The sequence below is a fragment of the Sebastes umbrosus genome, chromosome 13 (assembly GCF_015220745.1).
Source record: "Sebastes umbrosus isolate fSebUmb1 chromosome 13, fSebUmb1.pri, whole genome shotgun sequence".
Taxonomy (NCBI): domain Eukaryota; kingdom Metazoa; phylum Chordata; class Actinopteri; order Perciformes; family Sebastidae; genus Sebastes; species Sebastes umbrosus.
The window spans coordinates 17,826,351-17,844,153 of record NC_051281.1 but is presented as its reverse complement, the minus strand read 5'-3'; the positions used below and the strand labels follow the sequence as shown (position 1 = coordinate 17,844,153).

At 40.2% G+C, this 17,803-nt stretch overlaps 2 protein-coding genes across 8 annotated transcripts in view; one reads left to right on the top strand and one right to left on the bottom strand.

Moving 5' to 3' along the window:
* The window catches only part of LOC119500712 (rho GTPase-activating protein 6-like), a 113,536-nt gene that overhangs the window by 59,854 nt on the left and 35,879 nt on the right, over positions 1–17,803 (top strand). The window lies entirely within an intron of this gene.
* frmpd4 (FERM and PDZ domain containing 4) overlaps positions 1–17,803 on the bottom strand; it is a 36,790-nt gene that overhangs the window by 12,722 nt on the left and 6,265 nt on the right. For 3 of the 6 annotated variants that reach the window (XM_037790565.1, XM_037790560.1, XM_037790561.1), the window contains exons 2-5: positions 9,206–9,322; positions 2,638–2,798; positions 2,237–2,357; positions 489–534 (exon numbers count right to left, since the gene is read on the bottom strand). In XM_037790565.1, the coding sequence (XP_037646493.1) occupies positions 489–534; positions 2,237–2,357; positions 2,638–2,798; positions 9,206–9,322 (445 nt within the window). Of the gene's footprint in view, positions 1–488; positions 535–2,236; positions 2,358–2,637; positions 2,799–8,782; positions 9,931–17,803 lie in introns of those variants that run through there. The other 3 variants (XM_037790562.1, XM_037790563.1, XM_037790564.1) reach the window with 2 other exon arrangements.

Here is a 17,803-nt window from a genome sequence, read left to right as displayed (position 1 = left end):
AAACACCATCACGGTGTGCAGAGAATTATCAGAACCACTCAAGAAACAGCATATATGTTGTTTTCTGTGAGCACGCACTTATGGTGATACCTATTTTTGGCGAGAATTCAAGCATAATTCACATTTCCACTGACTTATTATGTGAACTGTAAACAAAGGCCGAATATATGCCCCTGGCACTGTGTGTTCACAACCATCTGGTGCTCCGTGACTCTAGTAAATGTTGATGTGGCAGGTTCACGGGAGGTCTCGCGAGGATCTGACACTTACAACATGAGAAGACTTTGGAAAGACTGCATTAATTGGATGCTTTGAGTTGAGCGGGGCTGTAACACTCGGCTAAGGCGTTATACTGATACAGTGCCAGCGCAAACATATGGCATGATTAATGGCTTCGCTTTCATAGTCAGCAAAACAATCGGCTCCAAACACACAAACGGCCTATTGGAATGTACTTGATTTCATTCATAGAGGATGCAGAAACTTACCGGGTACGGCTGAACAACGCTCAACAATATGGACTCCTTGCAGCTCCTGCAAGACACAAACAAATTTAACCAAAAGATCATTTTTGATAAAAGATGTAAACAAAACAAAATAATGTGGTTAAGGGAAATCTGGAAGTTTTCTTCCAGTTATTGTTATTTTTAGGACATCATGGTGGAACATCGTGTCCCAGTGATGCTCCTGCTGGCAGCCCTGTCTTGCCTCCATAGTGCAGAGTTTTACTGCAGAGAGCGAGCCTATTCAAGGCCACAGGAGCTGTGAAGGAGTGGCCACATGGGCACTTTTCCCTGTACTAATGCACTGCTTACAGAGCGCCGCACAGGTCACACCAGGACCAAACGCTTACAGCCAGCCACTCAGCTGTGGCAGTGATATTAATTTAATGAGACGCATGGAAAAACATCAACACCGGCATACAGCTAAATCACGGTGAATGAAGCAGGTGGCTACAATAATGTATCATATCTGTCCAGCGGAAATATATATAGTTTTATAGCATTTCAAAATAAAATAAAAAACAAAAAATGTTTATTCTGGATAGAAAGTGGAGGTATTTTTGGAAATCTGTGGCCATCTACTATATGTCCATAAACATTAAATTGTGATAAGTAGTTTGATTACAGTGCCTTTATAAAGTTTTCACCTCCATTGGAAGTTTTTTTATTTTATTTTTTTACAGCATTAAATCATGGGGATCTAATGTGCCTTTTTGACACCTTTTTACTTAGTCGCTTGCAGTGGTCCTCTGTTGTCAAGGTGTACTAAACCAACCCGGTGTCACGGGAAACCGTATAAATAGCACAACAATACAATGACATTCTACGTGTCATGAGGACGCATTTCAGGCTTTTCGTTTGTCATTTGTACGCCACGTAACAAAATTACGGTAATGTCCGCAGTTAAGCTTAGGCAACAAAACCACTCACTAAAGTTTAGGCAACAAAACCACCCACTAAAGTTTAGGCAACAAAACCACTTAGTTAGGTTTAGGAAAAACGTCATGGTTGGTCTTAAAATACGTACGGAAACTACGTAACATAAGTATGGAAAACATACACAAACGTCACTTACACCAGTCTCGAACACTGGTCTCCTGGTTGAGGGTCCTGTGTTTGTTGGACTCATCCACCTGCTCCCCATAAGCAGCCTTTCTCGCTTTTTATTCTACGTCACTAACTCTGAGCGTAGCATATCTACGTGGATGCATTTACATTGCAGTCAGTACAGGATACATGGCGTACAAATAACACGGCAAAAGCAAGAAAGGCGTTCTTATTGCACGCTAAATGCCTTGCGCATTATCGTGTCATTCATACGCATTTTTCCTGCAAAACAGACTGATTCAGCATTTCCAGCTACAGATGAATTGTGATGGCACACGTTTAAATAATCACCTGACTCCTAAAACTAATTGGCTGCACCATTGATGATTTAGTTGGGTCCTCTTTAAAGGGGTGAATACTTATGCAAACATGTATTTTATATTATGTATACATAATACACATACATATTATAAGTACAGTAATTAATTAAGATCACTTTGTAGCGATACAGTATATTTTCACTTCGACATCAAGTCTTTTTTCTGTTAATCAGTGTCAAAAAAACATTAAATCTTCTGTGACTCACTGTTGTACGACAATAAATCATGACAACTTGCAAGAAGGTTTTTATAGGCACTATAAAATTAATCAGCAACAGGTTCAACAGCAGGCAAATGACATCTCACCTTAGTGTGTTGTCATACCTGACAAGGTCAATAACCCTCTCCCTGGGCGCTGAGCTGACTGGCTCATCATTAATCATGATGATCTCGTCTCCTGGGATCAGCTTGCCTTCTGATGGACCCCCTGCCAACACACACCGAACAACAGTTAAGTGGTACAAGCTGTGAACAGCAATGCTATATTTCTTCATTTTCTCAAGGCTCTAATTAATGCTTACTCATTGATCGCTGTTAAAATCAATGAATCATCCACGCAAACTACAGCCTGAGAGGGTTTTCCCTCTCTCCTTTCTGACTACGTCTTAGGAGGATTTCATCTGCTTCAGGGAATGTGTTGATAATAGCCATGGATCGGATGAGTCACTGTTGTTTTAGAGCTCACTTGTACAGCTGGGGCACTTTACCTGGTGTGACTGAGCGGACCACCACAGGTTTCTCACTGCCTGCCACAAATCCAAAGCCAAGCACTGGGTCTCGTCTCATCTCCACCTTCCGGGGCGTTGGTGGCACAAACTTGTCCCCGTCCAGACGAAACTCATCCAGGGAGCTGCTCTGGGAGACGTGGCTGCAGTGGGAAGAATTAAAAGGATATTTCCTACTGGTTTTTTTTGTGACATTGTAAAGCACTGCTCTTGGATGCAGTGTTGTGACAGCCGCTGTTGATGTATTAAGGCAAACAGAAATGTCAAATGGTATTGCTACTGTTGTATTGAAAATTAATTTAATCATTACCGGAGTTGCCAAGTCCGCTTATTATAAGCAACTTTGGTCTTGTTTTCCAGGAAAGTAGTCGCATGTTGCTGTTTTTTGGGCTTTTTTCTAAAGTGTAGTTTCTTATTTGGGCTCCTGTCTCTCTCCTCTATACCGGTCTAGTTTGTCCTGTTGCAGGATTTGTGTTTTGTAATGCCTATTTCTTGCCTCAAATGTTTTCAGAAACATCTTGTAGTGTACTGTTTAGCTGTAAAATGAGAAAGTCATCAAATCAAGACAATTGAAGACATCACTCTAGGCTCTGCGAACTTGTGATTGGTATGTCTGACAATTTTATAGACTAATCAATTAATTGAGAAACTAATATAACCACTAAAAAGAATCACCTTCAAGAGACAATGACAACTGCAACTCTGGACTGGAGAAAGCTGTCCAAAGATGTAAACTATAGACAATGTAGATATATACTGTATAAATGGCTGTTTACCTTGTTTACCTTAACCTAAATCCCCTAAATGTTTAAAGATGCAAGATATTGTTTTGAAACAAGGAACTAGTGAAATGCTGCAAAAATAGAACATGTGGGCGATGGTAATCAAGCTCCAATGTTTGTATTCTCACATTGTGATATCCACTGTGCTTTCACCAAGGAGTAGTTACAGTCTTCTGTAGTACTCACACTGTTATGTGTAACAGAATAGGCTTTTGCCTCGCCACGCTAGTAAAGATGCAGGACAGGTATGATGTGGAGTGTCATGCTGTTGAAACCTGCCTGAGTTAGAGATTTGCTATCTCCATGACTGTACGAATTCATCAATGGCTGGCTGCAAACCAGGACTAATTTGCCCCTTATTTGACCATTTTGTTCTCCATTTTTCTTCATCCTCCCAACACAGTTATTATTCTCTTCTTGACCTCAAAAGACGATGCACAAACTGTATGTAGCTTTTCTGTGATCAGAGTTTTTATACAGCGTTCCTCCACTTTCTCTGGCTGCAAAAGCAGCAGCAGCAGCTCCGCATGGTGCCAACAATGTTGGTTAATTAAAGCCGTGGGCAGACAGTGTGTAATTCACAGTTATTCTTGACACATGTACTATTCACCACTAAATACTAACAATTAATCTTTCATGGGCACAGAGACACAGAGCGATCTGTCAATTGCAATCCCGATACTACGAAAAAAACAACAACCACATGTTCAACAAGATGTTCAAAGCTAAGTGATTGTCAACTGAGATGTTGGAGGAGGATTCAACAATTCTCTCCGGGAGCTACAAACCAGAAAAAAAACATGAACATGTGATCTGTTATTAGGATGTAAAATGCAGCTGCTAGACAGATAACGAAACATGACATTTATGTTTTTGTGGTGATATCAGTCCTGAACTAGAAATGAACCCGATCTCTGTCATGCTCTCACATTCACCTTGGCTTTTACAGAGAGTTAAGACTTATATATAGATAGATAAACATTACAACCAGTCTGTAAACATTGACTTTACTAGCCAATTCTAGTACAACTGATCCTTTATAGTTTGGGGTCAAGAGGTCTACAGCAAATAGCTACAGTGGGGAACAGACTTTGCTGAGCCTTATAATTATCCATCTAAATCTTATTCTACAATTTATGTCAAACAGTACAAAGATACTCTAAATGAACCAAATGGCCTCCTCTTTTAGTTCCAGACAAAACCTAACATGATTTGGCATCTCCTATCAGCTGAAGATGCACATATTTTGAGGGTTGGTACTGTATTCTCTCCTTCTTTAAGATTTCTCAAAATTAAGACATTTTACATAAATCAGACTGCTTCCCGTCACAAGGACGATGTTTTTATTTCTCCTCCCACTGCCTTGTTTTGCGGTGTATGCTCTTGTCATGCAAAAAGAAGGAAGAATGGGTGAGAAAAAAATAACAAATAGTAACTTGTAGTAAGACTTAAGTAGTGCATTACTTAAAAAGTAACAAAAATGTCTTCATGGTGAAGCTTTAAAATGTAATTCAAAAGAATCCCGCTGACACACAGATGCTGGCAATCTTGTTTTTACGTCAATTAAACAAAAAAGTAATGTACCACTGGTTCAATTTAAACAATAATACATACAAGCTAATATATGTACTGTATGAGTATTATGCAGAGGTCATAATACATGTACTGTATTTGCAATTAAGATATTATCCGCTTTATTTCAATTAGTAATGACATAGCCCCGAGTCTTCCATTGGTGAGTTTGGTAACACGTCTGCATTAAGGTGTAATTAAAAGATAAAACAGCACCTTCTCTCTTTCCTGCATACAAATGTTGTTGACGTGGAAGAGAGTGTTTGAGGTTGATATATTTGACTTTATACTTTTTATTCATTCTGGGGTTTTTTTGGACAAACTTTTCTTCAGAACCTAATTCTTTTTAAGAATTAAAAGAGGAGATTAAGATTAAAAAAACAAATAAATGAGCCAACAAACAAACAAACTACAATCCCACATATTAAAAGAGGAGATACTCAACCAGTTTTGTTATTCTGCAATTACATAAAGCAGTCATTGTGCATTGTAAAAGTCCTGAAACTGTTGACAAAACAGAGTAGAAACTATAAGGAAGGCATATTAGTAAAATGGACTAACAAAGAGTTAAATTTCAAAGCCATTTAAAAACAATTTTGCACATCCCTTTAAAAATGAATTGATTAATTGGTCAAATCAAAACAGAAGGCTCTAGTTCAACGGTGGTGGGGCAGGCAGAAAGACTGGCAACAGGCTGTGCAAAGCCTGCGGTAACAAGACTAAAAAGGTGGAGCGAATTGAAAATAATGAGCTGAGTGGGTTGTCGCTAAGGTCATCTAAGGAGAAAACACTGGCTGCGTTACAAATCGCATACTTTTTCTTCTTACTTTTAGTACGTACTGTTACATGCAGTATGCATACAGTACGCATGGTACTACTTCGTCATAATATTGCGCCTTGAACTTTGACACCCTTGCTCATATATTCGTCGCAGTCCATCAATGAGCTGTGCTGTCATCGAAAAGAGTCTATCTGCTGCACAACACACCCACTTTACTATAAATCACGCCCCTTTAGATAATTTATGGGATTAACGTACTTATTTTTACCCAAACCATGATCTTTTCCTAAACCTAACCAAGCAGGTTTGGTGCCTAAACCAAACAAAACTGTGACGGCTTCGAGGTCGTGTCATGTAGTAGGTGTGTCCTGTAGTACTGTGCACCCGCAGATAGACTTGTCGTCAGGCTGCCGTTTATTGTGCTCTCTCGGCAGCTCAGTAGATGTGACATAAAGTATCTTCCGCTGCACGGATGATTGTGGGTCAGAATAGCCAGAAAAGCATGCTGGCTTGCATACTGCAAAATACAACCAGATGCAGTAGGACATCCTGGTATTTTTGGCATACTTTATTTGACATACTATATACAGTATTGGGACATACTAAATATTTTTCTGGCATACTAAATAGTATGGTAGTATCGGTATTGGAACACATCCACTTATCCCGTCATCTTAAAAATAGTAAAATGTGTTTTCCTCAAATAAGTTCAAATAGGTTTAGTCAGCTTATGTAACAAATTTCCATGTGTAAAAATAACATTTAGCCCTGATGTTTGTTGTTATATTTCTCTGACATGCAAGCGGCGGGGGATGTGTTGTATTATTGAACAGGACTGCATGAAAACGTGAGGGTGGGAAATGCTACTAACATCTACAGACTTAATAAATAAATAAAACCTAAGCACAAGTTTATTAACTTTGTCAAATATTCCCGTCTTTGACTTTACGATATGATATTTTTCTCTTATTATGTCAGTATATGGGGATAATATTGGAGTGTAGGCAAATATTCATAACACACCCACATCAGTGTTTCCACACCTAACCCGGCAATGAGGCAGCATAAACAGGACAACACGTGGCCTTGGCCGTTACTGCCAGTTGAAGCGAAAGACCAGAATATCAAATGAATTATTAATTGGTGCATTTAGTAACTGTTTTTTTCCCCAAATTGCTTTGTAATTGTATCATTTAAATGCAACAGGCATTTAAATCAACCAAAGTGTTTTCTAAATGTACCGGTTAAAATCTGATTATAATTAAACATTTAATTCTATAATTATTTCAGTGGCACACTCAAGCTTCCATACAAAAGAGACAGAAACCGTTTATCTTTTCTCTGTTTCCCCCCAATTTCTTTAAAATATAATATTCTAATGCCTATTAAAATGACATTTTGTCATCACCCTTGTCACCCCAACATTAAAGCAAAGATTCGATTCAGCATTTTGACAACTATTTATACGACAACTCATAACAACAATTACCGCACAGTTAACTCTATCACGTTACATTTCTGAAGGTCCGTCTAAGACACATATAGTTTGGATTTATGCATCAGCTTTATCTTTCAAATGACATACTCAACAGATTGTGCACAAATCAAAACCATATGGACCTGTGCATTCAGGAAGAGTACTGTCTCCTCCCCTGCACGGCCACCTGCTAAACATGGCTGGATTCCCATTGTGCAGACAGCCATGCATCTAATGGTCCCTAATCATGCTCATTAGCTGCTAGTGTAGCTTCCTCCACACTATATACAGCGATCCGAAGCTGCACTGTGAGCTATACAGTTAACAAGATGAACAGAAATGAGTAGCAAGAAACGCTGGCCTGACAATGTACAAAGACTATTTTTACTCTAAAAGCATATTTTGGTCAAAGGGGAGTAAGCTCATTACCAAAAAGGCAATATTCTGTTACTATCGTTCTGAAAGGCTGCTTTGACATGACTCACAACTTGTTGGTGCTGAGGCGGTTATATTTGTCCTGCAGGGAACACAATCTTTTTGTTTTTAATTATGCAATCACTGCCAGTTTGTATTGGCATATTTTTTGCTGTGTCACTCCTCCTTTTAGGGGACTAGCTGATGTGAATATTCTAAACCTCCCAAATGGAAATTGTCTATTAAATGTGGCTTAATGAAGTCAATTTCAGAACTGATGTTCATTTCACTTTGACATCTTTGTGTGCTGTGAAAAGAAATTGCCATCCTGCCATCTCATGCTCAGACAAAGAAGATGTCTCTGTTAAAGCTGTCATTTTCCAAATGATATTCTATATCTATACTCTGTTGAACAATCCTCCAGAATATAGTCTCTAAACTACATCACATCTCTGTTAAATACTGTGTGTCTCACAGTGTAAATATTAAATAGCTACTGCTTTATTCATGCGCTCCTGTCACGCAGACTAGACATGTGTTCCACTGAGAAATACAGCAATTTAGCAACAGCCCCCTGGAGCCTTGACAAACTCAGATGACCGTGCACGGCCACAGAAACGGACAAACGATTATGCATTAGTCTTCCTCAAATTTAGAAAGCTACAGAGCCAAAATAGCCTCCATGATCTGCCTCATCCAGACACACACGCTCTGCATCCTGCACTTTCACTGCTCCTTACTTCTTATGTAACTCCTCTGACATCACGCTTCTCATGCTATAACCCATGTGTGACAAGTGCTCACCTCCTACTCCCTATACCACGCAAATACACAGATTTTTGTTTTTCACATAGAGAGATGCATCTAGGACACAAAACTACTTTGAATTATAATGAATGTTAAATGAGCAGACGTGACAATTAAGGAGCAAACACTTAGAAAAAATCTAGTATGCACAGGGGTTCATAAATGCAGCAATATTTTTAGATCTAGTATGAACGCATATTACACATCTCGGGAAAAATAGCCACAAGCAAACACTCACTTGTTACATTAGAGCATGTGCACACAAACATATAAAGAACCAGAGTTTCTTTTTACCTGCCTGTACAGATATCCAGAAGTGCCAATTACGAAGGGTCAATTACACTGATGACACGCCACAACCCAGCATCCTCTACGTGCAGACTCTCAGATCGAAACAAGTCCCTGCACAGGTGTAATTTCTTCCTCAGCGTATGCACCCTCTCAAAAGTCCTCTTCTGCATTTGGGAGGCTGCACGAGGAGTGTTGTGGGTGTGTGTGTGTGTGTGTGTGTGAGAGAGTGTGAGAGAGAGTGAGAGTAGGCAGGGGCAGAGTGTGCGCAGCAGCGGAGGGAGCAGAGAATCAGTATTCTGAACGCACAGATGGAGACAGTGTGGAGGCAGTGACGTGGCTGGAATAATCACAGGTTGGCAAAGCGTCTGAAACATCTGGGGACGGGAGAAAGCTCCCCCTCTGTTTCTTTAAACACAGGGCACTTACTTGATGTAGCAGTCACGCCCCTCTCTATTGGTGCCCATGTCCCATCCATTGGGGGGTCCCTGTGAAGCGCTCCAGGTCCCTGAAGGGGGCGGCCAGCCTGAGGATTTGGTCCTGTGGCTGCAGAGGGATGAGAAAAAATAAGCATCATCATTATATCATAATGTGTAATTTAATTATAACCTATCGTTATTTTAAATCATAACACCAATAAATGAGTCGTGGGCTGATATGAAAGCGATTCAACCCGAGTGATATGTCTGATTCGAGCGTGATAAACAGTGTTTCCAAAGCCACAGTTCACTCAGTGAATACAAATCAAATTAATTACGTAAGCTAGACACACAGGCGGAGTTGTCATGCCTCACTCTTGTGCTTTGAGAGGCATGAAATTGGTTTTATTTCTAGATGTCAGCATGTTCTTTAGAAAAAGAAAGCCCAGAGGAATTCTCTTATAAAGTGGTTATTTGATGTGCTCAACGCCAAGACGGTTTGATAAACTTTATCAGGGAATGGAAGCAGCTGTGACCATCGTTCACAAGACGTTTAATTCCAGTCTATTGTATGAAAGACTGCGCCTGTCTAAATAGAGATTCAAATAAGATTTTCTGATTCTACCAACTGTTCGTAGCCTTTTTCCCGGCGCTACAAGTTGGCAGAGTGCAGGCATTCAGAAGAACCGTAATTGGTTAAAATGTTTTCATATGTCTTTTTGTCTGCACCCCCCTCCGCGTCTTCCCCTTTATCTCCGTCTTTGTGTCTGCACACTGGTGATGCTATGAAAGTGGTAGCAGTAAGTTATGTCACTTCAAAGGCTTGTCTGCCGTGTAACAGGGCTCTTCGCATTCATTATTCAAAGCTCCTCTTTCTTTCCCTCTAAATGTTTCCCCAGTTACTGTACCGATGATAATAAATTGTGCGCAGGCCGCACGCTTGTATCTGCATGAGAGTGTGTGTGTGTGTTAGTGTGGGTGTGCCCATGAACACGACGTCTGTCTGTATTTGGCGCACGTGCCCATTTCATGAGATATGAATAAAATATTGTCACCAACACAATGTATAAGCTGAGAGAACAAAAATATTCGAAAGCTATTCAGCGCAACCTAAGCTGAAGTGGTCACTTCAACTACTCAACGAAACACACCTACTAGAGGCATTAAATCATAACTAATTCATAAAAGAACATGCACTGTAGCTGACAATGGTGTTTTGTGCACTACATGTAAAGTTGAACACAATCTTTCATTCTTTCCCAATGCAGACAGTGGTGTGTTTGGGGGATATTAGTGTTTCCACATGGATATGGATTTATTTGACCTACAGTACATTAGCTGGGAGCAGGCCTCCATGGTGTATATTTAGAACACATTTCCTGCAGCTCAAATGATGTGTGCCGACACAACTGGATACTGTCTGACATTTTTTGGAGCCATGTTCACCTCATTGATGAGTTGTGCCCTCCATTTCAGCCTCTGGGATATTAACACGAGCAGCGTCTGATGTCGCACATTTACACATTTAAGAAATGTAATGTATGAAAGGTCACTTGTAGCATATGAATATTATTCTATAATGCTAGTATTTCTGCAGGATTACACCATTGGCAATGACATTTCTCCAAAAGGTCTACAACGTAATAAAGCATATTGTACTTACAGTTTCAGACGCTGCGCCTTCAAAATGTGTTTCTAAACTGAAAATTTCCACAAAATCCATTTTCTGTCCCCCCGGCCACAATGTGTCTGAATTAACGGCCCAGTCATAGATACGGTGATCTTTGATTTCCTTTGTCTGCAGGCGGGAGGTGCATTATGCCATTGAGTTGCAGCTTATACAGAGAGGCTGAAAAGGTTCAACCGCTGTTGGACAGTGAAACTGATCTTCCTCAGCTGGCATTAATAAATGATGCCTGCACAGTCACATCGGACTAAGTAATCGAGCGCCAAGTGGGCAAACCATGCTGCACAATTCATGAACAGTTACCCAAGAGTCAGAGCGAGGACAATTAGGACAAGAAGTTGGAAGCAAATATAATTCATCTCAGAACGAATTGCATTAAAACTGCAATTAAATTTGAATTACTAGCAACCGAAACGTAATCTTTCAGTCAAACAGTCAATAGCAGCAAAAAGAAAAGGAGAAATGAGTCACCAAAGTTCATAAAAATCAATATTGCAACTACTGGTGCCCTTCAAATGAAACTCGTGAGCTCTTGTTTACAACATGGGAAGTCGTGAGAACACCGCTGCTAAGCAACAGCAATATTAATGTCACTGTCGGTCTCTAGAAGCCACAGAGGCAAACAGTTTAGCAAGCTAGCAGGAAATGCAAAGGCATAATGTCAGAGGAAAAAGATGAGGCCGTTGGGAATGTCAACATTTTCCTCAGACATATTCTAAAATTACGAAGAAAAACAATATAAGACAAAAATTACGATATATTAATTTATTATGCGCCGCAAAATTAACTTCCAAGGCCTCCACCATTTCTGACAATGTCAACAAACTCTGAGCTTTCAGAAACTTTCCACTTATGATAACGTGAGTACCACAAGAGGGGGGGCGTTCATATGGACTCGTCTCGTGACCACAGTAAACACGACCCCATTTGAAGGCACCAAGCCTTTGTTACCACAGCAACTAAGATCTAGGTTGCATGATCTAAATTGGAAGACTACAGCACACTTTTTTTTGTGCAGACTTCATTTTGTGCATCCATCTTCATATATTTATTCAGATGAACAAGAGGCCGTCGTTCAACTATAATTTGGAAGAGTTTAATGGTCCTGTCTGTCTGCGAGATGAGGAAAAGATCACTTTTCAGTCCCTCATAAAAATTGCATGACCAATGTGATCCTTGGTTTATCACGGTCGTTCACTTTCGCTTTCATCACTCTGAATACGAGCTAGTTGCGAAGAAGCATTCGGGTGTGTTATGAAGGCTGAAATCATCCTGTAACTGCATTATAGACAAGCCGCAGCTAAGAAGAGCACATTCCAACACAGACACTCTAGTTAGTTTGAATAATTTACACCGACAATCTCCATGAGGGCTGGCTATATGAAACCACACTCTGCCTGCCATTACGCATATTGAGAATTAAACAAGTGCAATTTTTCATGAGCTGCTCTGAAAGTTATTTCCTCTGAGAAGAGTTTGCGTCGATGACTCCCATTTGTGCGTGGTAGCAACATTTTTCATTGGCGTTTACGTGCTCGTCATCAGAGGACCAAAGTCTGCATTATCTTATCGGTTCTTACGGCATTCCCAGCATGCACTGGGCGAGAGACAGGGAAATATCCTATTAATTTAAATTCCCCTTTACATCTGCTATCATCAATCAGACATGACATTATTCTCTTCCAGTGCAGCCAGTTTGGTGTGTGTGATTGAATAGCCTATAGGGATTGAATGTATTAACAGGCTATTTCCTTACGTTTGAGCAACATTCAGCACAGTTTCTGCTGCATAAATACACACACAAACACTTAAACCTGCAGCATATTTTTGGCGTCATTGGGCAAAAAATTCCATAATAACCTTTCAGCATATTGTTATTCAAGTGCTCTGAGAGATAACTAGACTTCTGCACAATGTAAATAGCAGATTGGACCATGTTATATTTTGCTGCCATGTTGACCAAAAGATTAGAGCCAAGGTGGTGGTTGGAGAAGTGGAGGAGAGGGCCGATGCTTTCTGAAACAAAAGGTGGTGCATTTATCTAGCCCGTGACGGGAGACTTTGTCCAAACACAGCTCATTTCAGAGAGAGAGCGTTCTTATTGGCTGTTCATTCAACAGAGGTAGCTGTCAATCACTCGCGAACTCCGATCAAACGGTCAACCAAGGCAGCGCTGATCAAATACGAATAAATATTCTGTTACTGTAATGCCAAACATCTTGTAGTATACTGTTTAGCTGTATAATGACAAAGTTTGTTCCGGCTGGTGGGCTCAGCTCGGCTCTGATTGGTTGTTTTCCTCTGGTCTGTGAAATCTTGCAGATGCCATTAGGAGCACCGGAGGACACCGGAGGAAACAGAGGGACATGATTTTTTTCAGATGACCTGTCTCATACACTACTGTCAGGATATACTGTTTAAATATAAAAATGACTTTTTAATCATATTTACTCCAATTCTACCTACTTCATCTTTAATACAATCGCACTGTCACAACACAGACATTTAAAGATAGAATAATTAAAATATTTGTAAATGTCTTGAATCCACTGCACGCTGTGGATCTGAAATCAGTGATAATCTTTGTGCCTGTCACTCCACTGACTCCCAACTCTTCATAAAGTCGGATAAAAGTAAAACATATTTTTTTTTGCTCTCCTTGTGTGACAGGTATTGTTTCAGGTACGCGGTTAGGTGGCTGCTTCCTCAGTGCTCTCGAGTTAAACAGACACGTTTATGCAGAGATAGACCGCTAATGTGATTCTGTGTGGATATGAAACCTGTGGAGACCAGACGGCAGATGAGATGACCGTCTCCTGGGAGGAGTCCGGGGGAGAAGTGGCTCAGACAGAGAGGAACCTCTCTGATTAAAGGCCTTATTCCTCTATCGTTTTTAGACTATTGAGGGCACAAACGCACCGCCACATCTGCCCTCTGTTCCACTTCTCCAACCACCACCTTGGCTCTAGTCCTTTGGTCAACATGGCAGCACAATAGAACACGGTTCAATCTGCTATTTACACTGTGCACTGCTATTTATACTTAGCTGTTAGGGATTTCAAAAATATCGCCATGTTACACAAAATTGCTCAATTTCATGCTGCTGTTCTCGCCCATTCTGTGACTCATACATCAGTGTTTTTTTGTTTATTTGACATCAGAGAAGGAAACACTGTGTTTATCTTGATATGCAAGAAACCACTTTCACAACCAGAATCAGACTAGAAGTGAGTACACTCACTTGAGAATGAGAGAGTCTATTTTGTCCATTATTCCAGCTGAATATTGTATTTCTGTGTTTGTCTTTGGAAGCACTGATATTGTTGCCATGGGCAACTGCACTATCCTGAGCAGCTCTCTCTGGTGCCTCTATATAGAAAAGGGTTTTGGTTAGTTAATCTCCTCTGGGTTGGAATAAAACAGCATCATCCTCGATGATCCTCCTGCTGTTTTACAGCGAGTAAGTTAACCTCACCTGAATCTAGTTTACCTGCAAAACACCCTTATCTTACTAAAGAGCTACTGCTGCAACACACTTGCAGAGATTGTGTGTGTGATTGCACACACAATACATTTCTCATTAGACCACATGTATAGACACAAAACGAAAGAAAGACATCTGTATTGTCATTATTATTTCATTATTACTCTGCATCTTCCCCAGGCCTCCTTTGCACCACAGTACTCTATGTAAAACATCAACCAAATATAGTGATGAACTTTCCCTGCGGGTACTGAACTCGGGTTCTCCTTCCCCTCATTGTGCTACTCGCTGCTTTTATGCTAAAAGCTCAAAAGGACAGAGCGAAATAAATGGTTGCCTGAGACCTCGTCCAGCCACGGCCAGCTGGCTCCCGTTTCTGACCCTGAGCCATTTCTGATCCACTCTTCCCTGAGAGAGCTTCTGATGCGAGCCGCGAAGAGTGACAGATCTTTTGGTCTTTTGTGTACTCTGATGAACATTTAGGCTAATCAGTTTGCGTCCAGACCAGTGATTTCCTGTGCGAAAAAAGTTTGCAGTGAAAACATGTCGAACAATAGCGTGCATAATAGATTTTTTGAAGGAAAACACAGCCGGGGAATGAAGTCACGCACAGTTCAACCAAATTAGCTTTAACTGTTCTTCCATATTACTCATGTTGAGACAAAATCTCGCCCACGCCATCCAGAAAAACATTTCCTCTCACACATTTAATGAACACATCTATCTTTTACATACGGAAAATGTTGCATCATCACACAATAACAGATAATCCTGTTTTTGGAATGCATGCAAAGCAAGTAGGGCTGGGTGATATGGCCAAAATCGATCACAATATAGGTCATCTCGATAATGTAATATGTCATGTTTTCTGGTAGTTCAATAAATCAATAGTTTATATGAAATAACCACATGGTAAAGCCTATCATTGCATACTCCTATGTGAATTAAATACTTGACAGTTGAGTTTATTCTCATGTAATTAAGAACTTTAGTGCAAAATGAACATAACAGTTTCGATTGAAATTATAGAGAAAAAATAAATATTTCCAGCTACACACTGACTAATACAGAGTAATCAGATTAGGTTTGATTTAAGTGAGTTTGATCAGATTTTCTGAGAAATTTGAGTTAGTATGTGCTTGTTATTATCAGTTTAGACGACGTAATTATGTATCACGATATCTCGTTATATGGTTTCATCACGATACGATTCCATTAAAAGATGATAAATTATCATTTTGAATTATCGCCCAGCCCTAAATGCAAGCGTGCTAAGCAATCACCTATACAACCACACACATTTTAGCAACCCTATTGAGTCAGGCGATCACTTTGACTGAGTAGTAATTGACACTTTCTACATAAATGCGTGATGTTCATGCTCATTATCTCCACAGGATGACCATATTTTCAAACCCTTAAACCAGGACCCTTGAGCGTACCGCACGTTAATGCACGAGCACATGTATGAGCACATGTATGAGCACCATAGGCGTGCTATTGTATATTGCATTCTGGCCGTCTTAGTATGATCTTATATAATGCCATTTTCACCGCTCGTCACCAAAAATGTACTCTTTCAGTGTGTGCAGAACGCAGCATTTTCATTGCCGGGTACTTTACGAAGGAAGGAGTAAGCCTCCCGGATCTCTTTAGAAAAGACCGACTTTCTCAGCTAAACAGTTAGTGTTCTGTCGGAATGAGTCACAATCGTCATAGCAACAGCCTTGACAACAATAAATTGATTGATGGACACATATACAGACAAATCAGTGTTGAATTCAGACGTGTGGCACATCGTTTATGTTTTCATATTGGGTTAGGTAATAATAATGAGTGGGACAGAACATGATAAATATCTATGTAGCAAAGCGCTGAGAACTAGTATAATATTATTACAATTTGGGAGTGACTGGGACATTTGAGTGTTTTACAGATATTTGTCGAGACTCGGGACACCCAGCTTGAAACCGGGACACTCCCAGACAAACCGGGACATCTGATCACCGTAGACAAACCATTTATTACACCATTTTAAAAGTGTAGCAGCACTTCCAGCTAAGTTAGGCCAAAGTTCTACACGGAAAGATCAAATCAGAGCCGCTTTAACAACTTCGGTTAAACTGCTTTTTTAGATACGAGAAGACAGATGGTGAAGAGTTAGTTATCTTTCAACAAAAAAAAAAATCAAACGTGAAAATGTTTGCCAATAAATGAGGAAAATGAGCACGCTTTTGTTTCTGACAGCAGCACACGTCCGGGGGCGTTGCGAGGCAGCAGGAAGAGACAATGAGGAAAAATGTTCCCTTTCTTGTACATCTCTAAAAACATACAGTGGGTTTCTGTGCAGCCTTTTCAAAACAGCATCCTGCTGACTGAAATTCTTGCTGGCAGCTGAGAAGGAGAAAACTAAAAAAAACGCCAGTGTAGCAGTGGTAACTCATAATCAGGGACAGCGTTGTGTGGCATTATTAACAGTGACAGGAGTCAGTGCTGTGACGTTGGTGGTCCACTGGGAGCCACATTATAAATGCTGCCGTGGAGGGATGCTTACTGGAAAACAACGGGCCTATCACCTGATGGAAAATCCCTGCTAGCTGCTCGCTTTCCTGCAGGAATGTTTAAAAAAAAAAAGGACACTGTGATTTGACAGAAATAAACTAAATAATGAGGTGCAATAATATGCTTCAGTGCTGCAGTAAATTGCTGTAATTGTCTATTCAAAAAACTACTGAAAAAAGGCCCGTGCAGTCTGTTGATGACTCATAAGTGAAATGAAATGCACTGAATGCTTTGCATTCTTGTGACACATAAAGATTTAATGAGTCCCATTTATAATCAGCTGTTTCCACCACCAGTGGTCTGTAGTGTTTCTGATGGAGCCAAATCCCCTATTAGGATTACTGCCCAGTCCACTGGGGCCGATCAACTCAATCTAGCAGACCCATGGGTGCATAAGGTGAGGCGTCTGCCCCTGGCAATGAATGAATGAATTCCTCGAGACTGTTAGTTTTCACATATACGTCACATACCACATACTTGCAATCACTCCTTGTAAAAAAAAAGAGCAAACAAACCCTGTTTTCAGTTCTTTCTTACAGTGAAATTGTCCAAATGAAGAAGGTTTATATTCTTTTCAACTCCTCTACATCATCTATAAGTGTTCATCCTCCACAGATATGTGAATTTTACCACTCATATTAAATAACCACAGATATTTAATCATTCTAATGACCAAAGAAATATCAATGAAGAAGATGTGTTTGCATTATTACCAAAATATGATGTTTAAGAACTCTGCCGTGAATTCTCCCGCGGCCCTTTGACTGAAGTGATTTAAAATCTGCAGATTATCTTTGCTGTGTTTCAGAACATGCATGGTTTCATGACACCACATAGAGCAACAAACCACGGCTCCTGTCTGCAGTATAAGAAAT